This window comes from Danio aesculapii, chromosome 11, assembly GCF_903798145.1.
Source record: "Danio aesculapii chromosome 11, fDanAes4.1, whole genome shotgun sequence".
Taxonomy (NCBI): Eukaryota; Metazoa; Chordata; class Actinopteri; order Cypriniformes; family Danionidae; genus Danio; species Danio aesculapii.
In genome coordinates, this window is record NC_079445.1 from 12,409,662 (window position 1) to 12,431,564 (window position 21,903).

The 21,903-nt window shown below is 35.4% G+C and overlaps 2 protein-coding genes across 2 annotated transcripts; both read left to right on the forward strand.

The window, feature by feature from the left end:
- The first annotated feature begins 345 nt into the window (after positions 1–345).
- rpf1 (ribosome production factor 1 homolog) lies at positions 346–10,158 on the forward strand. Its single transcript, XM_056468102.1, has 8 exons — positions 346–656; positions 1,297–1,353; positions 6,488–6,568; positions 6,694–6,789; positions 7,371–7,524; positions 7,652–7,734; positions 9,153–9,334; positions 10,086–10,158. Exons 1-8 carry the CDS (start codon positions 411–413, stop codon positions 10,126–10,128), a joined length of 942 nt encoding a protein of 313 aa, XP_056324077.1. The 5' UTR covers positions 346–410; the 3' UTR covers positions 10,129–10,158.
- Positions 10,159–13,785: 3,627 nt separating this feature from the next.
- Positions 13,786–21,427, forward strand: spata1 (spermatogenesis associated 1). Its single transcript, XM_056468204.1, is given in 13 exon segments — positions 13,786–13,898; positions 14,604–14,721; positions 15,751–15,804; positions 15,888–16,197; positions 16,704–16,848; positions 18,417–18,471; positions 18,795–18,891; positions 18,970–19,095; positions 20,537–20,554; positions 20,557–20,718; positions 20,894–20,928; positions 20,930–20,998; positions 21,069–21,427. Coding segments are annotated over 13 exon segments (1,374 nt in total). The 3' UTR covers positions 21,141–21,427.
- The last annotated feature ends 476 nt before the right edge of the window (positions 21,428–21,903 follow it).

The window sequence follows — 21,903 nt, forward strand, 5'->3', positions numbered from 1 at the left end:
TTCATATTATTATTATTGTCATTTTGTATTGCATATGAACACATTTACAACAAGAGAAATACATTTCACACAATATGCCAGCAGGACATAGTATTACAAGTAGAGAATAAAATAAAATACAGCAAGAGGAATACAATTGAATTCAAATAAATTTAATTAATTAATTTTCATTTTGTGTCCACTTTTTTAGATGAACATATTTAATCCATGTATCTCTCTGTGTCTGAGACGATGTAGATGGCCTCTTGACACCTATCTCTGTCCAAATCTGGTCCACACTTCAGTACAGAAGGGGGCGGTAATGCACCAAGTGAGATGACAACCCCCGTTAAACATCAAAGAAGAACCTCCATTTGTAGCGGAAGTAAAGATTCTGTCACATGTGTGAGTAAAGACAGAAGCAGCTGAGAATGGATTGTACGGATTCAACATCTTCAGAACATGTATCTAAGAAAAAGAGCAAAACGAAGAAACTAAAGCGAACGATGAAAGCCGTCGAAGCGCCAGTGGAGGAGATGGATCAGGCGGAGGGTGAAGTAAAAGAAGAAAAGTCAGCTTCAGAAACTTGTTTTCCTCCCACATTCAGCGTGTCTGAGATCAAAAATAAGCAACGCAGACATACGATGTTCCTTAAACTCAAAGAGGAGAAAAGAAAGGTGATAACTTACCATTTCGCCGTGTTTTAAATTCTAGCTAGCTAGCTAGCTTGCAAGACACTTGACTATTATGTCATTGTAAACACGACAGAGCTATATTAAATGCACGTTATTGAGGTAAAGTTGAACATGTTCTCTATGTTGTTTACCATGGTAATGTTACTTTGAATATTCGGTCAGAAATCACATGTAAATATGACATCGAAACATTAGCACTCTGAACAATAGGGAACGTGTCACAAGTTGTCACTGAACGAATGTGTGACTTCAAAACAACATTAGCACTAAGAATAATGTTTTACTTTGATATTCATTGGCTGTTAATATGATTTAACCATTTACAATTTGCAAAGAATACTGTAAAGAAATTATATTATCATGGAGAAAATTCGAATGTGTGAATAAAAACCTAAATTTGCCTCAACATTATATGGGCAGAAATACTCACCTCTTGTGCCCCAAATTGTCTATGTAAGTGAGCTAGATTTATTCAAAAACAAGACAAAACATTACTTTATGTACGTATAGTAGCTCACCTTGGGTTGACACAGCTTTAGAACATCAAAGCTGCAACTCTGTCACTTGTAAAACATTTTTCAAATCATGGTATGTTTGTAAAGCTGTCATTTATGTCTTTCAGAAAAGAATGGAACTGAAGAAAAAAAAGAAAAAAGAAAGGAAAGCGCTTGGTGATAAGGTATGTATAGTATATGTCTATAGTTGTAATTTAAATAGTGTTGGGGAAAGTTACTTTTGGAAGTAATGCATTACAATATTGAGTTACTCTCCCCAAAAAGTAACAAATTGCATGACTTAGTTACTGTTAATGGAAAGTAGCTCTCTCATTGAGTGTGTGAGTCAACCTAAGGTTAATTTTATTCCGAAATATATTTTGTGAAAGCCAATTAAGCAAGTAAAAGTAACTTGCGAAAAAATGTTTTAAAAGTAGCTCAAATTCTATTACTTATTTTTAAAAGTTTACTCGTTATTTTGGAAAAGTAGTATCACGTAACGTGTGTTACTTATAATGCGTGACTCCAGCACTGGTCATAAATGTAGTTGATTTATTTGCATTTAAGTATGGGCAATCAAAAATACACTGTTGTATCACAATATTCTTACAGTTTTTGTTGATCGTGTTTGCCATGTACAAAAAAGAAGAAAAACAACAACTGTCAGGGCTAGGGCTGCATGATTCATCAAAAAAAAAAAAAATCACGATCTCGATCTCGAATCTTAGTTCAGCTTTTCTACGATTCAGCCAGTTGACCCTTTGCTAAGCCACACCCAAAAACCGCCACCCACCAATTGTGGCTTAGCAACCGGAGCTACGCACAGGAGCTCTGTCAAGCGTTCAAGCGAGGGAAACCGGCCAACGCGTTGTGCATATGGATTGTGCAAATCTGACACCCGGTATCCTAAATGTTTGGACGAGATGGGGGAATTTTTTTCCCTTTTCAAAACCAAAAACCCAAGGAGAGAAATACCAGCGTGGATCAAACTGTATGAGGGGCACTAAAGGAGCGGAGTTAAGTTGGTTTTGTTTTGATATTCCTGACACATTTAGTGATAGACCGACGGCAATATCTCACACACTTCTTACTCTAAACTGAGTTTCCTACAAAAATACAAAGCAGGTTATGTTTCACAGCTGTCTTTTTCTTTTTTTTCGCTCGATATTATGAGCAATGCTCCGTTTAAGCCTTCGCCATAGTAACTTATATCGAATAGGTCATAATGAGTTATTGATCCAGAAAATACAAATCTGTGAATCTGTTGCTAACTTTACTGACTTTCATATTTCCATCCATTTCAAGCTACGAATATTTGAGATTACAAATCAACAGAACAAAACAGAGATGTGATCACAAACTGAGCACTTGCAATCAATATACTTTACCAGCAGCTGTCTTTCATTAATTTATAAAGAGCACACAAACATACTGACAGTAATAAGTAACTTACTGTACATTGTTATGGGTCAATGATGCTAATATTCGGCACAAGTTCTTTAATTTCCCCTTTCTGGCTGCTCTTTCTGTGAATGAACTATGTAGAAGCACTGTCCATGCGTGTTTCCTCGTTGGTTAGTAACGCTATATTTCATTGCACAACCATAGTCTATCAGGCTTTTTGGCTAAAAATAGAGAAATCACGGTTTAATTTGTACTTATTAGGTTATTTTTAAATTTCATCTCTCCTGCTGTGCATGAACTAAGCTGTTGAATGGTCAGTGGATGAGGCGGCTAAGCTAGCTTCAATTTTGATTGAATTATTCTCTAATCGGTTGCCTATTATGTCATAAATATACTCCTGTAATGCATACTGCAGTCCTTTTTTGTCTGACGTTCTCGGATATCTCACCTGTTTGCCAAAAATGACATTATATCCCTGGCAATGTCTGATACCGGCACATACACATTGTAAAAGCCGTGCCAGGCACGAAAGGTCTTCACTTAGCGAAGGGTCAATTATATTTTCAAGGTCAGAAGAGAAGTGTAAAGGCAGGTGCACAAGTCTTTTCATGGTTTTACGTACATTGCTAGGCAACATGGACACCTCCAAATGGTGTTAAAAGTGTCACTTAATTTATTTCTAAGGTATAATTCACCCAGAAATGTCATTTCTGTGTTAATGTAACGATGTATTTGCGGCCGTGAAATCACACGTGACCTGACGCACTGTTTGTTTACCCCGAAGAGGACACGCGCGTGTGCCCGTCATGGCTACTTTAGTGAACAGAACCTGTTCAGTTTGTTGCACAGAGCGATCGGAGCCGCGCGGGGAAGTATGGTTTGCATGTGTTTTTTTTTTTTTTTTTTCCTTCTTCTCACGGCAGACATGACATGAACGCACACGGCAGTGAAAGAGCAACAGGCATGCACATCATTTAAATGATCACATTTTATAGTTATAATTACAACAATCACTTGATATGTTTTTTCTTTCATAGCGAACACAAAGTGTTGTGCATGAAAACAAATGTTTACTTGGTCAGTATAACTACTCTAGTCTAGATAATGTTGAATGTAATGCAAGAGGGAAATTGATAATGACAGATGTCTCATTTTACTTGTGAAAAAAATTGTCTATTAATGCTGTCGATGACAGATGACAAGCATATGTCTCAAACATAATAATTCAACTTTAGAATTATGAATAGTTGTATTCCGATGTCATCACTTTACTGTGAATTAACAAACAGGACATATTTAAAGTCTAGTCAAGTCCACCATTCAAAGTCTAAACAAAATGTAACATTTAACCAAAAGTAGAACTACACATAGGCGTAATATTACTATTGTGGTTTTACAATATGTTTGAGAAATAACTCTAATAATAGCCTGCTCATATTGACCTTTATTTTACATCTACAGAATCGTGAGGAAATCTTGATTTTAAGCAAAATTCTCATTTTAGCCAGAATCGTGCAGCCCTAGTCTGGGCTCTACGGTAAAAATTATTTATTAGCAGCACTTGCTCCTTATCAAAAAGATTTAGGAGCATACAATTTTTTTAAATCAATAAATGATTCAATACTGTGCTACATAATAAACAGTAAAAAAGTTGACATAACAAGTATGGAGAGTTTCTTAATGTAAAAAATTAAGAAACATAGCTTTAAATAATCATTTAAAGAGCCCATATTATGGGTTTTTGAAAATGCCCTTCCATGTAGTGTGTAACACAGCTCTAAGTGAAGTGAAATATCCAGCTAAGGCTTAAATCTGTAAGTGTACAGTGTTTAAAACTATTGATTCATCTATAAAGGAGTTGACGTGGCTACGAAACACAAGTAGTTGCACGCGCAAACCCGGGACATTTGAAACCTGCGGCCCCGCCCATTAACACACAAAAAAAGCCCCACACACACAAACACACACACACACAGAGACACTCACAGACACCGGTCGAATGAAGTCACGCTGTGCAGATGGATACTATCGACAGCCTACCCAAAGATGAAAGCTCAGCATTATAGCCCAGCGTGCTTCTGGAAACTACATGCTTAAAAAGACTTCATCGGTTAGTTAAAGGAAGGATCAGTAAAGACTGTCAGAACATGGATCAGTGCATCATGAATCAGTTTCTACCCCCATTGCACAAGTGTAAGTACGTGCGATTAAAATTGTTGCCTTGTTTACTCTAGCTTGCAAATTATTTATTTAGTTATGTTTTGTTACTTGTAACCTAATGTACTGTATCAGGTTAACTCTTTATTTTCTCATATCGCGTGTAAAACCACGTTGAAAACGCGACGTGTGCCGCTTTGTTTACGGATCGTCAGCTGTTTCTACACACATGCAACGGTCAAGTTTCAAAATATTTCAGCTCAGGTTCAAGGGAGTTGTCTAAATTGCACCCAGCAAGCTGAACTGGCGCTCTAGTCTAGGCGAACGGTGAGGGTTAATGTGTGTGTGTGTTGCGCAGGGCCGGTTCAGCAAGCTGAACTGCCGCTCTAGGTTAGGACGATCACGCCGCCCTCAACCCGAAAGTTGAAAACAAAAGTGACCCCGTTAGCAAAGTGAGGACGGGGGGTGTGTCGCAGATATAACTGAGGACTGAGGACTCTCTATTGGTGTTGTGTCTTCTAAGGAGGAGGAGGAGGAGGTGTTTGTGTGTATATACTTATTTGTTTAATCTTGTTCTGGTAAAGCATATGCTGACAACCTCTACGTGATTGATGTTTTCTCTCTCTAAAATAACACAATTTTGACCGATGTCTAGCAGAATAATTTTTTTCATAGCAAGCATGTTAAAAATAGCTTGATGGAAATGTTAATATGACTTTAGTTAGCGCTAATATGACTTTAATTAGCGTTTAATATGACTTTAATTAGCGTTTAATATGACTTTAAATGTCGTGGCTACAAAACACAAACGTCATTGTTAATGGGTCGAGTATATGTAAGGGAGTTTGGGAGTTGTAGTTTTTTAAATCTTTGATCAGGTCAGTCGCATACGTGCACCTTAATATTTTTTTTTCCTGGTCGCATACAGCAAGTTTTGGTCACAAAGTTGACTGAAATGGTCGCATTGTAGAGCCCTGCTGTAATTCATGTGTTAACATTTACCACCCTAAATTAACCAGTGCGTTATTTAGTATTGGTCAAACCAATGTTAAACGATGTTAAACCATGTTAAAAAAAAAAAAGTTAATTCTTGCTATAAATGGACTGCAAGTCTGCAGTAATCACATCACAGGATTTTCATTGACAAGCAGTGGTCATAATCGAGCAGGCACTACAGTTAGGAGTACATGTGGTTTGTGAATTTAATTGTAAAATTGCATTCTAAAAATAATGAATGGACCCTTTTCACAAAACTGTTATGACTCGTCATCAGTGTCTTAAATCCTTGAACAATTTTAAAATATTTTGATTCAAAAATATAAAAGTAAATGTATTTATGTATGTATTATATAATCTTTGCATCAAATTACAAAAAACTAATTACTGCTTATCTGGGGTGTTTCTAATGCAGCATCTATAGGGCAGGACAGTAAATTTGATGCTGTTCTCTCTTTTGGTTGCCATTAAGTTTGCCCAACTACAATGACCTCCACTACTGAGAAACCCGGATTTGTGAAAAGGCTCTGTTCTTTCCAAATAGAGCCATTTTTATATGAAATCAAAAGTTCAGATTGGAAATTTACATTCAAAACTCATATTAGAAGAAACTCTGACATAAATTTGGACAAAATATTACTGTTACTGTTATTACTGTTACATTACTGTAAGGAGAATAGTATTTGGTTTGTTTATAGTGTTATTAAACTTTATATATTATTTTATATATTCTTAATGGTATTAAATGTTATTCTCTTTCAGGCTCCACCTAAAGAAGTTCCAAAGACAATAGAAAACCAGAGAATATATGATGAAACTACAGTCAACCCAGAGGATGAGGAGGTGATGTGGAGTCTTTTTATTTTTTTTAAATTATTATTAATATTTTTTTTACCAATCCTGTTAAATCTGCTGCTGATTCTCTAGACCTCATGTACGGTTTTGAAACTATTTTCTTTTTTAACCAGGTGGCTTTTGATGAAGGAACTGATGAGTTCTCGGCTTACTTCAATCGGCTGACAAATCCTAAAGTTCTCATTACCACTTCAGACAGGCCCAGAGGAGTGAGTTCATTTATATAATTCATTCATATGTTACGCCTGGCATTCTGCCAAACTCCAAAAACACAAAGCTCAACTGGAAATTAGCTGCACTGTGTTCCACAAATCAATCACGTTTTCCCTTTGTTTTAACCAACAAATTACAGAAAAATCTATTTTCTTCTTATTTTACCTCATCACAAAATAACTCCTTATTTACTTGTTGTCAAATTGAAACAATAAAGCACACAAAGCACCTCCAGAAACGCGCTTAATTGCGTTAACTCTAATGTGACACATGTAAATACAACGATGAAAAAATGTATATATAAACAAACACAAAAACAGATCAAATGACACACTATTCTTGCAAAGTTGCTATCTTTAATCCAGCGTGTAAAAAGTTGAATATTATACACAAATTGTATTCAAGGAATGTTATACACAAATAAGTTTACTACCACAATAGTTTAATACAAATCTTTTTAATCTAAAAACTCAAATATGACATCCATTTTATATGACACAATTTGTTTTGCCTTTCCTTTACTAAATTAGAATTTCAGAATGGGTATTTAATTTTGTAATTGTGTACCTGATTTCAGAGGACGGTGAGGTTTTGCGATCAGCTGGCAACAGTAATCCCACATGCATACGTGTACTACAGAAGAGGTCTGGCTCTGAAGAAAGTCATTCCACAATGTATTTCAAGGGGTTTCACGTACCTAATGGTGATTAATGAGGACCGAAAAGTGCCAAGTATCCTTTGCTCAGATATCAATATATTACCACTGTTAAGATCTTGTTAAGAAATTGTTGGATTTTGTACTTGGTGGGTATTGAGATATATTACCTGAAAGATTTTCCATCACTTAAAGTGTCACAGATGGGATGGTTCTTTGTCACCTTCCCGATGGGCCAACTGCACATTTCAAAGTCAGTAGTGTTCGCCTTCGCAAAGAAATGAAGGTAAGTGATATTTTAGGTTGTTGTTTCTGAATTTGAATGCTATGAAATTTGGAACAATCTTTAAAGACATTTTCTGGTCCATATCACACAATATAACATTTTTACAGAGTCATTAACATAATGTAAAGAGTGTCATAGGGATTTTTTTCAAGGTTTATACAATCAAACACAGAAGTTTGCATCCCTCAGCAATAAAATTTGTAGTGTCTTCACTGACTTTTGAAATATTGCAGAAAGGAAGTTTTGTGCCCAGCAGTTTATGATTTACTCATTTGTTCATCATGATATCTTGTCAACTGAATGCAACCTTTAACCTTCCTGTTGTGTTCGGGTCAAATCTGACCGATTTACAACCTAAAACACTCATAAATGTTGTGTTTTACATCTGATTGCCTCAAGGCCTTATGATATCCTCCACACTATACACTTGAACATATAAAAGTGATTGATTAAAAATTTGGAGTGTTTTAATCAACCTTGTTGCACCTGTGGTGTTTCCAGTCAAAAGTGACCGCCATAGGAAATGAATGGGTATCCAGACTATATTCATTCATCAGACAGAAACATCCCCTACACACACTAACCCAATCCACTCACTCACTCACTCACTCATTTCAGACAGAACAATGTCTTTTGCAGGTACACATCTCTTTTAAACGCTTATGTGCTGATCCTCCAGCCTCATCTCACAAGGAAACATAACTATTTTACGTTTTGTCAGTTTAGTGGCTAATTTATGTGAGTTCAGTGGTACAAAATTGTACAATTTGTAAAAGGAGGCGTGGCACCCAACCCCACCCCTAAAGACTAATCGTCATTGGGGACAAGCAAATTGTATAAAACCATATGAATGAGATCGTACAAATTCATGGATTAGCTTTTAAACCAGTAAGTTATGAATTGTCATGAAAGTGTTGGATCCTCCAACGTGAATCAACTTCCTGATAAAACAGTGTATCATATCTTTACACAGACTAGGTGTCTGTTATGTAAATCCATCTGTGCGTGTCTTTCTTTCTTTCTTATTCTTTTTGTTTATTTATTTTTTTTCTCTCTCTCATTAAAGAAGTACAGAGAATCTTGTTTTCTTTCTTTCTTTCTTTCTTTCTTTCTTTCTTTCTTTCTTTGTCAATCTCTGTTCAGCCAATCACTTGCAGGAGCACTTTTAGCTTAGCTTAGCAACAATTATTTTATTATATTAGACCATTATAATCTCGCTCAAAAATGACCAAAGTATAACTAGTGTTAGTTCTGTGTCCATGCTCACCGTGAGTGTCTTTTTTCTTTTTAAATTGAATTTGCATTACTCCTTGTTTGCTATATTTGTTCATGTTTAGGAATTCAGTTTGAGTTCAGAATGCATTTTGCACCATTTTAAAAGGTCAACTCTATTTAATATTTCCTGTTTTTCTTCATAGAGAAGAGGTAAAAACCCAACAGAACACTCGCCAGAAGTCATCCTCAACAACTTCACTACAAGACTTGGTCACTCCATTGGCCGCCTCTTTGCTGCTCTGTTTCCTCATGATCCACAGTTTGTGGGCCGACAAGTGGCTACATTTCACAATCAAAGAGACTTTATCTTTTTCAGGTTTCACAGGTAAATGTTTTTTTTGTTTGTTTGTTTTTTTTATAATGTTTGAAAATCACCTTGTATGTTAAAATCTAAATCAAGGTTTGTTAGTTTTAATGTGAAGAGACAGATTTAACTTGCATGTTAAGAATCTGTTTTAAAGAATTTTGTTTTAAATTGAAAAATCATTTTTCACTCTTTATTTGAATGTACAATTTGCGCTATTAACAAATCATTAGCTGGGACTTTTAGCTTCATAAACTACTAATTAGCTGCTTAGTAATAGTTAGTAAGGTCATTGTTAGCTTTATGAATTAGCAAGGAATAGGGATGTAAATAAAATCATACTTTATAAGTGCTATTAAACAGTAATATCTTGATAATGGTAATAAGCCAGTAGTAATAAGCCAGTAGTAGATGGCGTGAATTGTTACTTTAAGCTAACATGTCATCATATTTTCATACAGGAAAAAATTTACAATACTTTTTTACAGCATTAATAGTTTTTTTAAGTTTATTTAATAAAAGTAATCGTTGGTTGTTAAATCTTGTTAACTCAGTGCATTAACTAAAGTTAACGAGTAAAATTTGGATTTTAATAATCCACTAGTAAACTAATAATCATTTAATGTTAATAATATATTTACTCAAATTAAATTAATCTCATTGTCAAGTGTGACCAATTATTCTGTTAATGTCTTTATATTTAGCATTTAATAATATTTGAACTGGGTGAAATGTGTTTCTATGTGACTGAATAAACTTCTTCATCCATTAGGTATATTTTCAAGAACGAAAAGAAGTGGGCATACAAGAACTAGGACCTCGCTTCACACTTAACTTCGCTCCTTCAGAAAGGAACCTTTGACTCAAATTTGGGGAATACGAGTGGGTTCACAAGGGTCAGTTCTGAATCTGTAAATCCTACTTTTGAGAAAACTTTGAAGGGCTCTAGACTAACATTTTTTGAGAGTATCTACATTTGGTGTCATTATGTTCTTTGGTGTCATATAGTTTTTGGAGGAAAAAATGCTTTTTTTTTTAAAGCCCCATTTTCTGCTGCAACTTCAGTTAATAAGCATGTGCTTTTCAACTGCTGGAGAATGCGAGCTAAAATGGTTGCAGTTGAGAGTGGTTGCTTCAAGTGAAAATACAGGACATTACTTTGATTTTTCATTGAGCGTGAAACCAAAAATATTGATATGAAATGTCCAGTTTCTAAAGATCTTTCGACTGGTTTTAACTCGACCAGCAACTTGTTTAAGCACTAGAACAGAAAGTTTTCTATGACCATACTCGTCGCCAAGGAGGACACCGGCACCCCAAAAAAACATAGCGGTCCAACTCAGCCTAAACTGACTAAAAGGAATTTTTGAGGATTTTACAGGATAGGGAGTGAAGGCATCTTCTGATTGTGAAGAGAAGCGCAGCTGCTTATGGGGCCGTTCACATATCGCATCTTTTGCGAGCGCACATATTGGGAGCACATATTGCATGCGCTTTCATTTCCCCATTTTGCCAATACTGTACAAAATGAGTGAGAGAGAAAAATCACATAATTTTTTTTTGTTTGTCACATGTAGTTGGTCATTTATGTGCTGTGGGTAAAAGGTGTGTTGATCCGGCTACCACCGCAAGTATATTTCAAACCTGTGTGAAGCACTGGTCTAAAATGTTGTTTTGGTCATTCTACAAAAAGTGATTCGATATTATTACCTTCCAGAACTGCGTTGAGCTACTGCGTGCCCAAAAAGTAGTCTCAAGCCTTCAAAAGTCTCTGCGAGTTCATTGCGTTGTCTTCTGAGACGCAAATAATTTATTATATTTAAAGAAATGTGCCACAGTGGCTTATCCTGCCATTGAAAATTTCATTTTTGTGACGATTTTGTTCTTTTTGACGTTGCAGATGTTTTATGACATACTTCAGTTAAATCCTATTCATATATATTCATGTCTGGCTGAAACCAACATAGCTTTTGGTTTCAGCCAGACCACTAACAAATGCGGTTGCACTGGCAGAAAAGATAACAACATGTACTTTACAAGTGTTAAAGTAACCAGTCCAAATCTGGAGCCCTGCATTGGTTCTGTAATGATTATTATTTGTCAGTAATTTTTACTACTGTATGTGTTAGTCATGGATTGTTAACTTCTGCATTCTGTTTCAGCGCCATGAGATGGACTCCAGCAGAAGAAAATTCCATCTCTGAGGAAAATACAGGAAACAAAGCACTACTGTGTAGAAGATTCATAAATGTATAAAAATAACTTTAATTGAAACTTCAGCACTGTAGTTTCTATGTTACACAATCTTGCAATTTATGCATACGTTTATAGTCTGGCTGTACAAAAATTGCGCTTGCTTTGAGGCATGGTGAATGAAAGGCATTTGTTTTCCTCATTACTTGTTTTTTTAAATTGCTGTTGAAAAGGTTAAAAAGGCAAATTGTTGTGTGTTTAGGTGAAGTTTCAGGCAAGACATGTTCTGAACATTTACCATAATGCTTTAAAATGAGCAAAAATTTTACTTAACTTTCAAAGACGTAAAAACTCATTGTAGACGTCTGATATTTTAAAAAGTAATTGGAATGAGAAAAAATTCTCTGGTCATTGTGATTCAAGCGTTTTTCATTTTAGAATAAACTGAGTGGGCGGCAAGAACTCAAACGTGTCAATCTGTATAATCAGGGGTGTAAAAAGATGTTCAAAAGGATACAGAACAAGAGTAAAAAACTACAGCTTTATAACCATGTGTAATTATAAATAAACAAAGAAAGAAAATTCTTATTTCATCACATTCAATCATTCTCCAATGCTGTCAAGCCAGCCACACTTTTCTGGGTGTAATACATCTAATAATACACTTAAAGTATGGGTGCTTTCAGCAGTTAAAATGTTTCCATTTTTGATTTTATTTTTATTTTTTTTAAATAAATAAATTTAAAAAAATAATAAATAAAATAAATATATATATATATATATATATATATATATATATATATATATATATATAAATATATAAATATGTGTTTATTTTTTTTATTTATTATTATTTTTTAATTTATTAAAAAAAAAAAAAAATATATATATATATATATATATATATTTATATATATATATATATATACATACAGACACACACACACACACACACCAGTTGTTTCTGGTTCTCGAATGGATTGACCATATATGATATATATATGATACCTGTGTGTTCACCGCCTGGCAGGGTTTGGATCAGGTATCTGGATGCAGCGTTTATGATGCAAGTTGAGATTACATCGCTCAGAGATGCAATGCCAGACACAGTGCACTCAATTAAGCTAGTGACCTCACTGTGAAGGGTAGAGTTAGGGGTGGGGTTAGGTGAGCACGTTAAAAAGCATTGGATGCAGCTCAGATTGCATCTGCACCAAGTCTGCAGCCAGATCCCTCTCGATGTAACTCAAAGTGACGGACTGAACACATAGTTTTGTTCACAAGTTTTGTTGTTTTAAATGTGATTAACACATGAGAGCTTATGTAAAGCCATTTAAAGGTGTTTTTTTTCAATGCATGGTGTGGTGCGGTTTGGTTTATTTTGGGGGTCTTTTACACTGTTCAGTACCTAATACCTAGGCACTTTTTTAGTAGGCCTACCACCACAGATGATTATCCAAATAGTAAATGAGTGTAAAGAGATAGTGATGTGCATGTATAAGCCTATAATTAAAATTTAGTACTTTTACATTTACTTGAATTCATACTTCGGCACTAGTGCAAAGTAACTTATAAAGCAATTTGGCAGGCACATACAAAAATATTTTGTTAAAAATATCTCAAGAGCAGGCAGCAGTAATTATAATGCAGCAGAAGTTTTCCCTTAGTGAAAACAATGCTGTGTAATAGCACATTGGTTCTTGAATGTTAAACACATTTGATTGTCTATTTACCATATTGTGCATAGGGTGGGAAAAAATAAAATGTAAACATACCTTTTTTTAGTTTAATTGAAATTGTTAATATCTGCTACACTTTCTTCAGAAATGCTATCAAGTAGGCAGTTAAAAAAATAATAGGCCTACACAGAGTACAACCCCCCCCCACCCCCCCCCCACACACACACACAAGTACAAAATAATGCATGTAGAATAGTTTTTCAATATAGAAAGTTGTTATTATTAATATTTATTTCAATATTAACCAATATTCATTATTAGTTATAACTCTTCTTCACATTCACACATGGTAGCGTTCACACAATGTCCTGAAACACTGGGGGGTTTATGAGTGTTTTCTGTTCTCCGTGGTACTGTTTGAACTCAAGATACTGTTACTTAGCACTTCAGCCACACACGCTGCACACTCATCAGCTAAATCAATGTGACCATGAGCGGGATTACAGGCAAGGAGACTGATATCGCAGAGGTATTTTTTAAATCACGACAGGTAATTTAAGCCGAGTGTTTTTTCGATGTGTTTACTTTGTTTTATTTTTAATGAAGCTTGTGGAGCTGCACGTGTTTTTTGTACCTGATGATCAGTTTGATCGGAGGCTGAATAAAGTATCAGCTGCAGCTGTGGACTCGTTCATTTCAGCTGGATTTATCAGGTCAGTTACTTTCGTGAGTTTGGGGTTAGTTCGTTGTAATTGTTTACATTAATATTTTTTTAAAGTTGGTTTACTTTGACTACAATAAGCTAGTAGGCTATACTGCTTTTATAAGGAAAAGAGAAGAACTATTTGTCACGACCTGTTTAATACCCCTTTCAGGATAGCACAATGTTTACATTTATTAGCCTACAGTGTTACACCATTTCATTATTTATGTTCAGTTTTGGTTACAAAGATAGACATTGTGATAAGCTCTAAAGAATAGGCTAATATGTTGTTACTAATCCCCACATATGATTTACAAATACAAAATTAGAAACGTGCTGACCCTCATGAAGAAAACCAGTTTATTTTAATACAATTAAGACGTTTTGAAACGCTAAAGTACTTGAATATCTGTTGTTGTAATTCTACAATTATTAAAATACACAGTATACTGATTTCTCTGCATTTATATATGCTACAAAATGTCAATATTACACTAGTATACTGCAATATTTATCATAGTTCATTGGTTATTATAGTTAATACTACATTATTCTGTAGCATTTATTAACAAACTGTTGTAAATATAATATACAGTATAATACACTTTACGGTTCAAAAACTAGTATTTACTGTAAATTACTAGTGTTTCTTTTTTTTTTTTTTGGATGTTGGTGAGCCGTCTTCATATGTCATTCATATTGGGTTTTGTCTCAGAGTTGATTCAGAAGCGAGTCTGTCTGATCTTAGATCTGAACTTGGGCCATTCCTCGGGGTTGACAGGATCGCAGAGAAATATGTTTTTTTGAAATGTGTTGGCAGAAGTTTTGCACTGGTGAGTATCTGTCTTTGCAAAATAATATAATTTTATGAAGATTAATGAAAGCATAGACACTTGTAAGAAATATCCGTAAATTAGTAGTTTTCTGTATTTTGTGTTTTTTTTCCCACATTTATTTATACTTTTGAATTGCATTATGGAACAACTTCTAACCTTGAAAAGTTTGATAAAGAGATTTTTATTAAGATGTTTAATAGTTTAAAGTGATCTATTGTCTGGGTTGGTAATGTATATTACACTACCAAAACCTTGTGATAAACTGCCAGTACATTTTTTGTTATTTTACAGACTTAATTCTTTATATATTGTTTTTTTTTCCCACATTGCTAAAATGTCAAACAAATGCACTGTTAACTATAAAGTTGAAATTTCAACATCCAAAGTTGACAGAACTGGGATCAAGGTCCCATTATTCAATCCACAACCGTAAATAAATGGGGAAAAAAACCTGTGAATCACAAAATATGGAAATGTTAATTAACAGATTTTTTTATAGTATATATATATATATATATATATATATATATATATATATATATATATATATATAAAGGTTGGAATATTTACATTACAATGGAAATTGGCAAATTTTTGAACTTGCACATGGGGGAATTGTTGCCTTACAGCCAGAAGGATGCTGGTTCGAGCCTCGGCTGGGTCAGTTGGCATTTCTGTGTGGAGTTAGCATGTTCTCCCCATGTTCGCGTGGGTTTACTCCGGGTGATCCGGTTTCCCCACAAGTCTAAAAACATGCGCTATAGGTGAATTGGGTAAGCTAAATTGTCCGTAGTGTATGTGTGTGAATGGCAATGTACGGGTGATTCCCAGTGATAGGTTGCAGCTGGAAGGGCATCCACTGTGTAAAACATATGCTGGATAAATTAAGGGTTCATTCTGCTGTGGTGACCCCAGATTAATAAAGGGACTAAACCAAAAAGAAAATGAATAAATTAATGAATTTGCACATTTGCCCTTGAGTATCACAAAATATAAAGTGGAAATATATATATTTTTTATTCACAGGTCAAATTCAGGCAAGAGAGAGAACTGACAGTAAAATCATTTACTCCTCCTTTTGTAAGTGTTTGTAATCTAAAACTAATCAAATTTTGTTTGTGGAATGAAAAATCTTATGAAATGTGTTTGTATTCTCCCATTAGGCTCCTTTTCCTGAGATTTACCTTTTGCCTGTGCTAGAGAATGACAGCGGTCTTTGCTGTAGCTCTCTGAGCCCTGAGACTTTAGTTAGCAGCACTGACCATCACAGTCATAATTTGCCCAGACTAACATGTGCACCTGCCAATTTAAAAGAGCCCATTAAATTACCTTCAATCAATAAAGGTACTCGCCAGTCTGTCTTGATGAAGGAGGCAGAGGAGGACGAGAGTGATGAAGATGCAGAATACACTGACACTACTCTTCCAACATACAGTGTACAAGATCAGATGGAGTCCATAAACAAACATCGTGGTATGAATAACATAAAAACTTACTCTTCAACACTATTTGTGCTTGCGTAGTGACTCGTGTACAACAAAGGGAGACATGTGCTATTTACTGATTATTCATTTGGTTGCTCTACAGAGAACTTTGGTACAACTTGGCTACATTTTGCCTTCAAAGAAAATACTGATTTAATAACACTTATAAATTAAAGAGTTAGGAGGAACCATGTCATTATGTTCCACTTTAAGTTCACATTTACCGATGATTGGTGCAGCATTATTCTGGGGTTTTCAAATCTAGCTGTAGTAGAAATTAGTTTATTAGTAGAGTACTCCATGACTGTTGGAACAATGTGCTCCAATAAATAATAATAATGCAGCACAATTATTATTATTACTTTAACATCCTTTTGTTAAGAGCAAATTTCCTTACAAATCATTTAATATAATCAACACTTCTTTTACTAAGATTCTTAATCATTTTGGGGGTCTTCGTGCCCTATTTAATTTGTTTACATTTATTTAATGCAGACAGACAGCTTGCTAAGCATGAAGGCTTTTCTCAAGTAGAAATGAACGCAACTGCAAAAAAGAAACGCTATTTTAAAAGGAATGCAAAAGACATGGGAGCTTCACAGGCATTGGAGGCATTTGACGATACTCATGGCCTGACAAGGTACCCTGATTCTTTTAGCTTTACTCATTGTGAAAGTCAGTTGACTTGAAATATACGCTCACCGGCCACTTTATTAGGTGTCCAACTGCTCGTTAATGCAAATTTCTAATCAGCCAATCACATAGCAGCAACTTAATGCATTTAGGCATATAGATGGTCAAGACGATTTGCTGCAGTTTAAATCAAGCATCAGAATGGGGAAGAAAGCTTATTTAACTGTCTTTGAACGTGGCATGGTTGTTGATGCCAAATGGGCTGGTCTGAGTATTTCAGAAACAGCTGATTTACTGGGATTTTTATGCAGAACCATCTCTTGGGATTACAGAGAATAGTCTGAAAAAGAAAAAGTATCCTATGAGCGGCTATTCTATGGGTGCAAATGCCTTGTTGATGCCAGAGGTCAGAGGAGAATGGCCAGACTGGTTCGAGCTGATAGAAAGGCAACAGAAACTCAAATAACTCATTACAACCAAAGTACGCAGAAGAGCATCTGAATGCACAAACGTCCAACCTTGAGGCGGATGGGCTACAGCAGCAGATGACCACACGGGTGCCACTCCTGTCAGCTAAGAACAGGAAACAGAGGCTACAATTCTCACAGGCTCACCAAATGTGGACAATTAGTGAAGTTTTTTTTCCCTCTCCGCTGTCGCCACTGGCTTGCATGGTTCTGGATCTGTAGAGCTGCGCATTGTTGGATTTGCTCTTTAGTGTTTGGACTCTCAGTAGTGATTATTAAACCACACTGAACTGAGCTAAACTGAACTGAACTACACTGTTCCAATTTACTATGACCTTTTATGTGAAGCTGCTTTGACAGAATCTACATTGTAAAAGTGCTATACAAATATAGGTGAATTGAATTGAACAATGGAAGATTGGAAAAACGTTGCCTTGTCTGATGAGTCTAGATTTCTTCTGCAACATTTGGATGGTAGGGTCAGAATGTGGTGTCAAAAACATGAAAGCATCCTACCTTGGATCAATGGTTCAGGCTTGTGGTGGTGGTGTAATGGTGTGGGGGATATTTTCTTGGCACACTTTGGGCCCATTAGTACCAATTGAGCATTGTGTCAATGCCACAACCTACCTGAGAATTGTTGCTGACCATGTCCATCTCTTTATGATCACAGTGTACCCATCTTCTGATGGCTACTTCCAGCAGGATAACGTGTCATGTCATTTAGTGCAAATCATCTTAGACTGGTTTCTTCAACATGAAGAGGAGTTCACTGCACTGAAATAGCCTCCACAGTCCCCAGAACTCAATCCAATAAAGCACCTTTGGGATTTGGTGGAACTGGAGATTCACATCATGGATGTGCAGCTGACAAATCTGCAGCAACTGCGTGATGCTACATGTCTACATGGACCAAAATCTCTGAGGAATATTTCCAGTACCTTGTTGAATCTTTGCCATGAAGGATTAATGCAGTTCTGAAAGCAAAAGGGGGTCCAACCCGGTACTAGTAAGGTGTACCTAATAAAGTGGCCGGTGAGTGTAGGTTACAATTATTATCTACAGTGGCATATTTAATTACCTACACTAACTTATTTTATGTACCTAGGAAATTAAATAGTTCTCTGACACTGAAATCGAGCGAAGGAAAAACAGAAAATGTGGTAAGGGATCATCATATTTGTCTCATATTACATTTGATACATCTATTGTTTTAATATATTTATGAGTCATTCCAGTTTTGTACAGAATGCATTGTTGTAGTTCAAATTTCTAAAATTCACCAGACCCTGTGGAGAGTTTCTGAAAGTTTAGTAGAGATCGCCCAGACAATACAGGAAGTTACACAACTGTAAATGCCTCACTCTCGTAAAGACGCCATGAGTTTAGTGGCTGAGTAAAATTCCTCACACAGCTGGTAGTTGAAAAGTGTGTTCTTGACATTGTTGTAAGAAGCTTTCAGTGTGTATTTTATGTGTTTTCACAGGTTCTCATGAGCAGACCAACCTCTCCACTACCAGCAGAGAGCTATTCTCCACTGTCCTCCTATTCCTTGGAATTTTTTACACCACAAACAACCACAAGTAATATTAAAGGGTTACAATGTGATGCTTTTGCCATTCTTGTTTTATAATACCATGCTTAAAATGTTATGCTTTCAGACAATGAGCTTAAAGAGGAAATGAAGCTACTCAAAGAGCAAAGGAAAGAGCTTGAAAAAACAAGACAAATGCTTTTGAAAAAGGGCAGAGTGCTTTTAGCTCTTAACAGACATCGTAGGAACCAAGGTATGCCTTTAAATAACAAATATGTACACCTCTTAGCTTCCATGTAATGTGCATGTAAATATTTGTCATATCAGTTCTTATCAAATCTTTTCTGTGGAGTTCTAACCCTTGTGTGGTCTTAAATGTTCTGTAATTCTTTTGGTCCTAAGTCAAAACGACCTGCTTTCAGATCTAAAATAAAACTTTTTTTCAGTTCTCATATCGTTTTGCTTATAATCACAAACCCTGTGAATGTTCAGGATTTCCCTCGTCAGTTGGCAGTATTTTATCAATGTTTTATGTTGTAATTAGTGGCCACCAAATGTACATGTATACAGTAGGTGTAAAAAGTTTCTAGCATGACAGTATCATTAAATTTTTTGTCATTTTAGAAAAAGTTGTCAGACTTCAAGATAAAAAACAAAAGTTTTTTTTCCCTGCTCTTTTATTGGTCACTGGTAATTTTTGACTGGTAAGTCAACAGGGGGGGTTAAGTTTAAGATGCTGTAAATCTACAATTTACATTTTCATAACAGCTGGTGTTCATCATTGTCAAAATTCAGTCATTTGTGGTCATTCACTCTGTGTAGTGGACAAAACTAATTGACTAGTTTAGGGAGTAGTGAATGAGGGTGTGTGGTGGAATTTCAGACACATAGGTTTTCATTGTAGATTGTACAGACTTTTACTGTTAAAATCACTGACATGATTTTTTACAGTTTTACCCACTGTGCTATCACGTCGCCAACTACTAAGTATTTATTATTTATTGTTTATTTACTGTTTATTAATAGTACGTTAGAAGTTGGGTTTAAGATTTGGGTAGGTTGTAGAATATCATCATACTTCATAACTGCTAATGAATCTTAATAATAGGTAGTAAATAGCATGAATTGTGACCTAAACTAAAGTGTTACCCTAAGCACTTTTTAGAGACAGTATACACTTATTTCAAAGATGATAGGGCAGTAAAATATACAATCTAATCTAATGAAAATGAAAATTTGAGCTGGCAATTTACTGAATTTTAGTGTTATTCTAAAATATCAGAATTTTAATGTCCACTCTTAAGCCCACCTAAAAATATTGATCAGTTTTGAAGATGGTCGATCATTCCCTGTGTGAAATTTTGTTTTTAATACGCTCTTGTGAAACGTAGTAGCTTTCAAAAAAAAAAAACAATGGTACTTGTGTACTCTGAAATGTTCCATCCTTTGATTCATCTGCTCATGGCAAACTGTTTCAGTTTAAAAAGAACATTTAGGTGATTCTAAGTAAAACCTAATTCGTTTGAGGGTTTTCATTTTAATACACACAGTATGCCTTTAATTTGGATATCTTTAGTTTACTTTTGTCATATTGATTATTTTTGAAATTCATTCTTTCTAAAATCTGTCTGATTTGTATTTGTTTGAGTATTATAGAGTGTGTGAATGATTCCTTTTTTGTTTGCCCCCTGAAGCACGTGACAGGTGGAAGAGGCATATTTTGACACTAAGAAATCCACAACAAGTCTAGAGGACAAGTTTAAAGGAATACGGCAGGAACTTCACACGTTCTACAGTAAAATGCTGCAACAACTCCAAGCCAGAGATGGTGCCAGACACCAAACCCAAGCAAGGAAGCTGTCAAGCTCAAGGTTAAGGTAGATTGAAATGCTAATTTTGCTTCTCATTTCAGTAAATTATTCATAACCCATTGGTAGAACTTCTTAGCAAGAAATATATATATATATATATATATATATATAATAATATATATATATTTTTCGATATGTGATATTTTAACTAAAGCAAAAATAATGTGCTTTGCCACTAACAGAATGAGTTAATAATCCAGATTATGACGGAGAGCAGTGAGTGAAATTGATAACCTGAGGAAAAACGTGGACGATGCTAAAATGAAACTGGCCACAGAGATAAAGGTATTATAAAGAAATATACTGGTCAATTCTGTTGTTAATTTCAGCTTGTAATTTTTCCTTCATTGTCTAGTTGAGGAAGCAAGCAGCCACAGAACTACAGGCCTTGAGAGCAGAACTGATGGAAAAGAGGGCTCAGTTGTAAGAAACAAAGAAAACAGGTCTACAATACCACAACTAATAATATGACTTCTAGTTGATCATTTGGAAGTGACAGAAGGTAGATCTTTCTGATGAATCATCTGTTCAACTGCATCCCAATCATCACAAATACTACAGACACCTATTGGAAACTGCATGAACCCAAGATTCTCAAAGAAATCAGTCAGGTATTGTTTGGGGCTACATTTAGTATGGGCGCATGCAAGAGTTCTGCAGAGTGGATGGTGACATCAAGAGCATGAGGTATCAAGACATTGTGCTGCCCATTACATTACAAAACCACAGGAGAGGCAAACTCTTCAGCAGGATAGCGCTCCTTCTCATACTTCAGCCTCCACATCAAAGTTCCTGAAATCAAAGGAGGTCAAGATACTCTAGGATTGGCCAGCCCAGTCACCAGACATGAACATTACTGAGCATGTCTGGGTAAGATGGAGGAGGAGGCATAGAAGATGAATCCGAAGAATCTGATGAACTCTGGGAGTCTTGCAAGAACGCTTTCTTTGTCATTCCAGATGATTTTATAACAAGTGATTTGAGAATTGCAGAGATATATGGATACAGTCTCTCAAGCATGGGAGTCATACGCAATATTCATTCTTTTCCACTGCACCATGACTATATTCTATACTGTAGATCACTTCTGTTAAGTGACAAGACTTTTGTCTAAGCAAAATCAAACCTTACTGTCCCATTTAAATAATTAAAAATCAAGGCATGATCATATTTTATTTTATATATATATA

Coding starts and splice junctions, on each gene's coding strand:
- rpf1 (XM_056468102.1), top strand. CDS start 411: ATGGATTGTACGGATTCAACATCTTCAGAACATGTATCTAAGAAAAAG. Junction 7,735..9,152: donor GCCTTCGCAAAGAAATGAAG/GTAAGTGATATT, acceptor TTTTCTTCATAG/AGAAGAGGTAAAAACCCAAC. Junction 9,335..10,085: donor ATCTTTTTCAGGTTTCACAG/GTAAATGTTTTT, acceptor TTCATCCATTAG/GTATATTTTCAAGAACGAAA.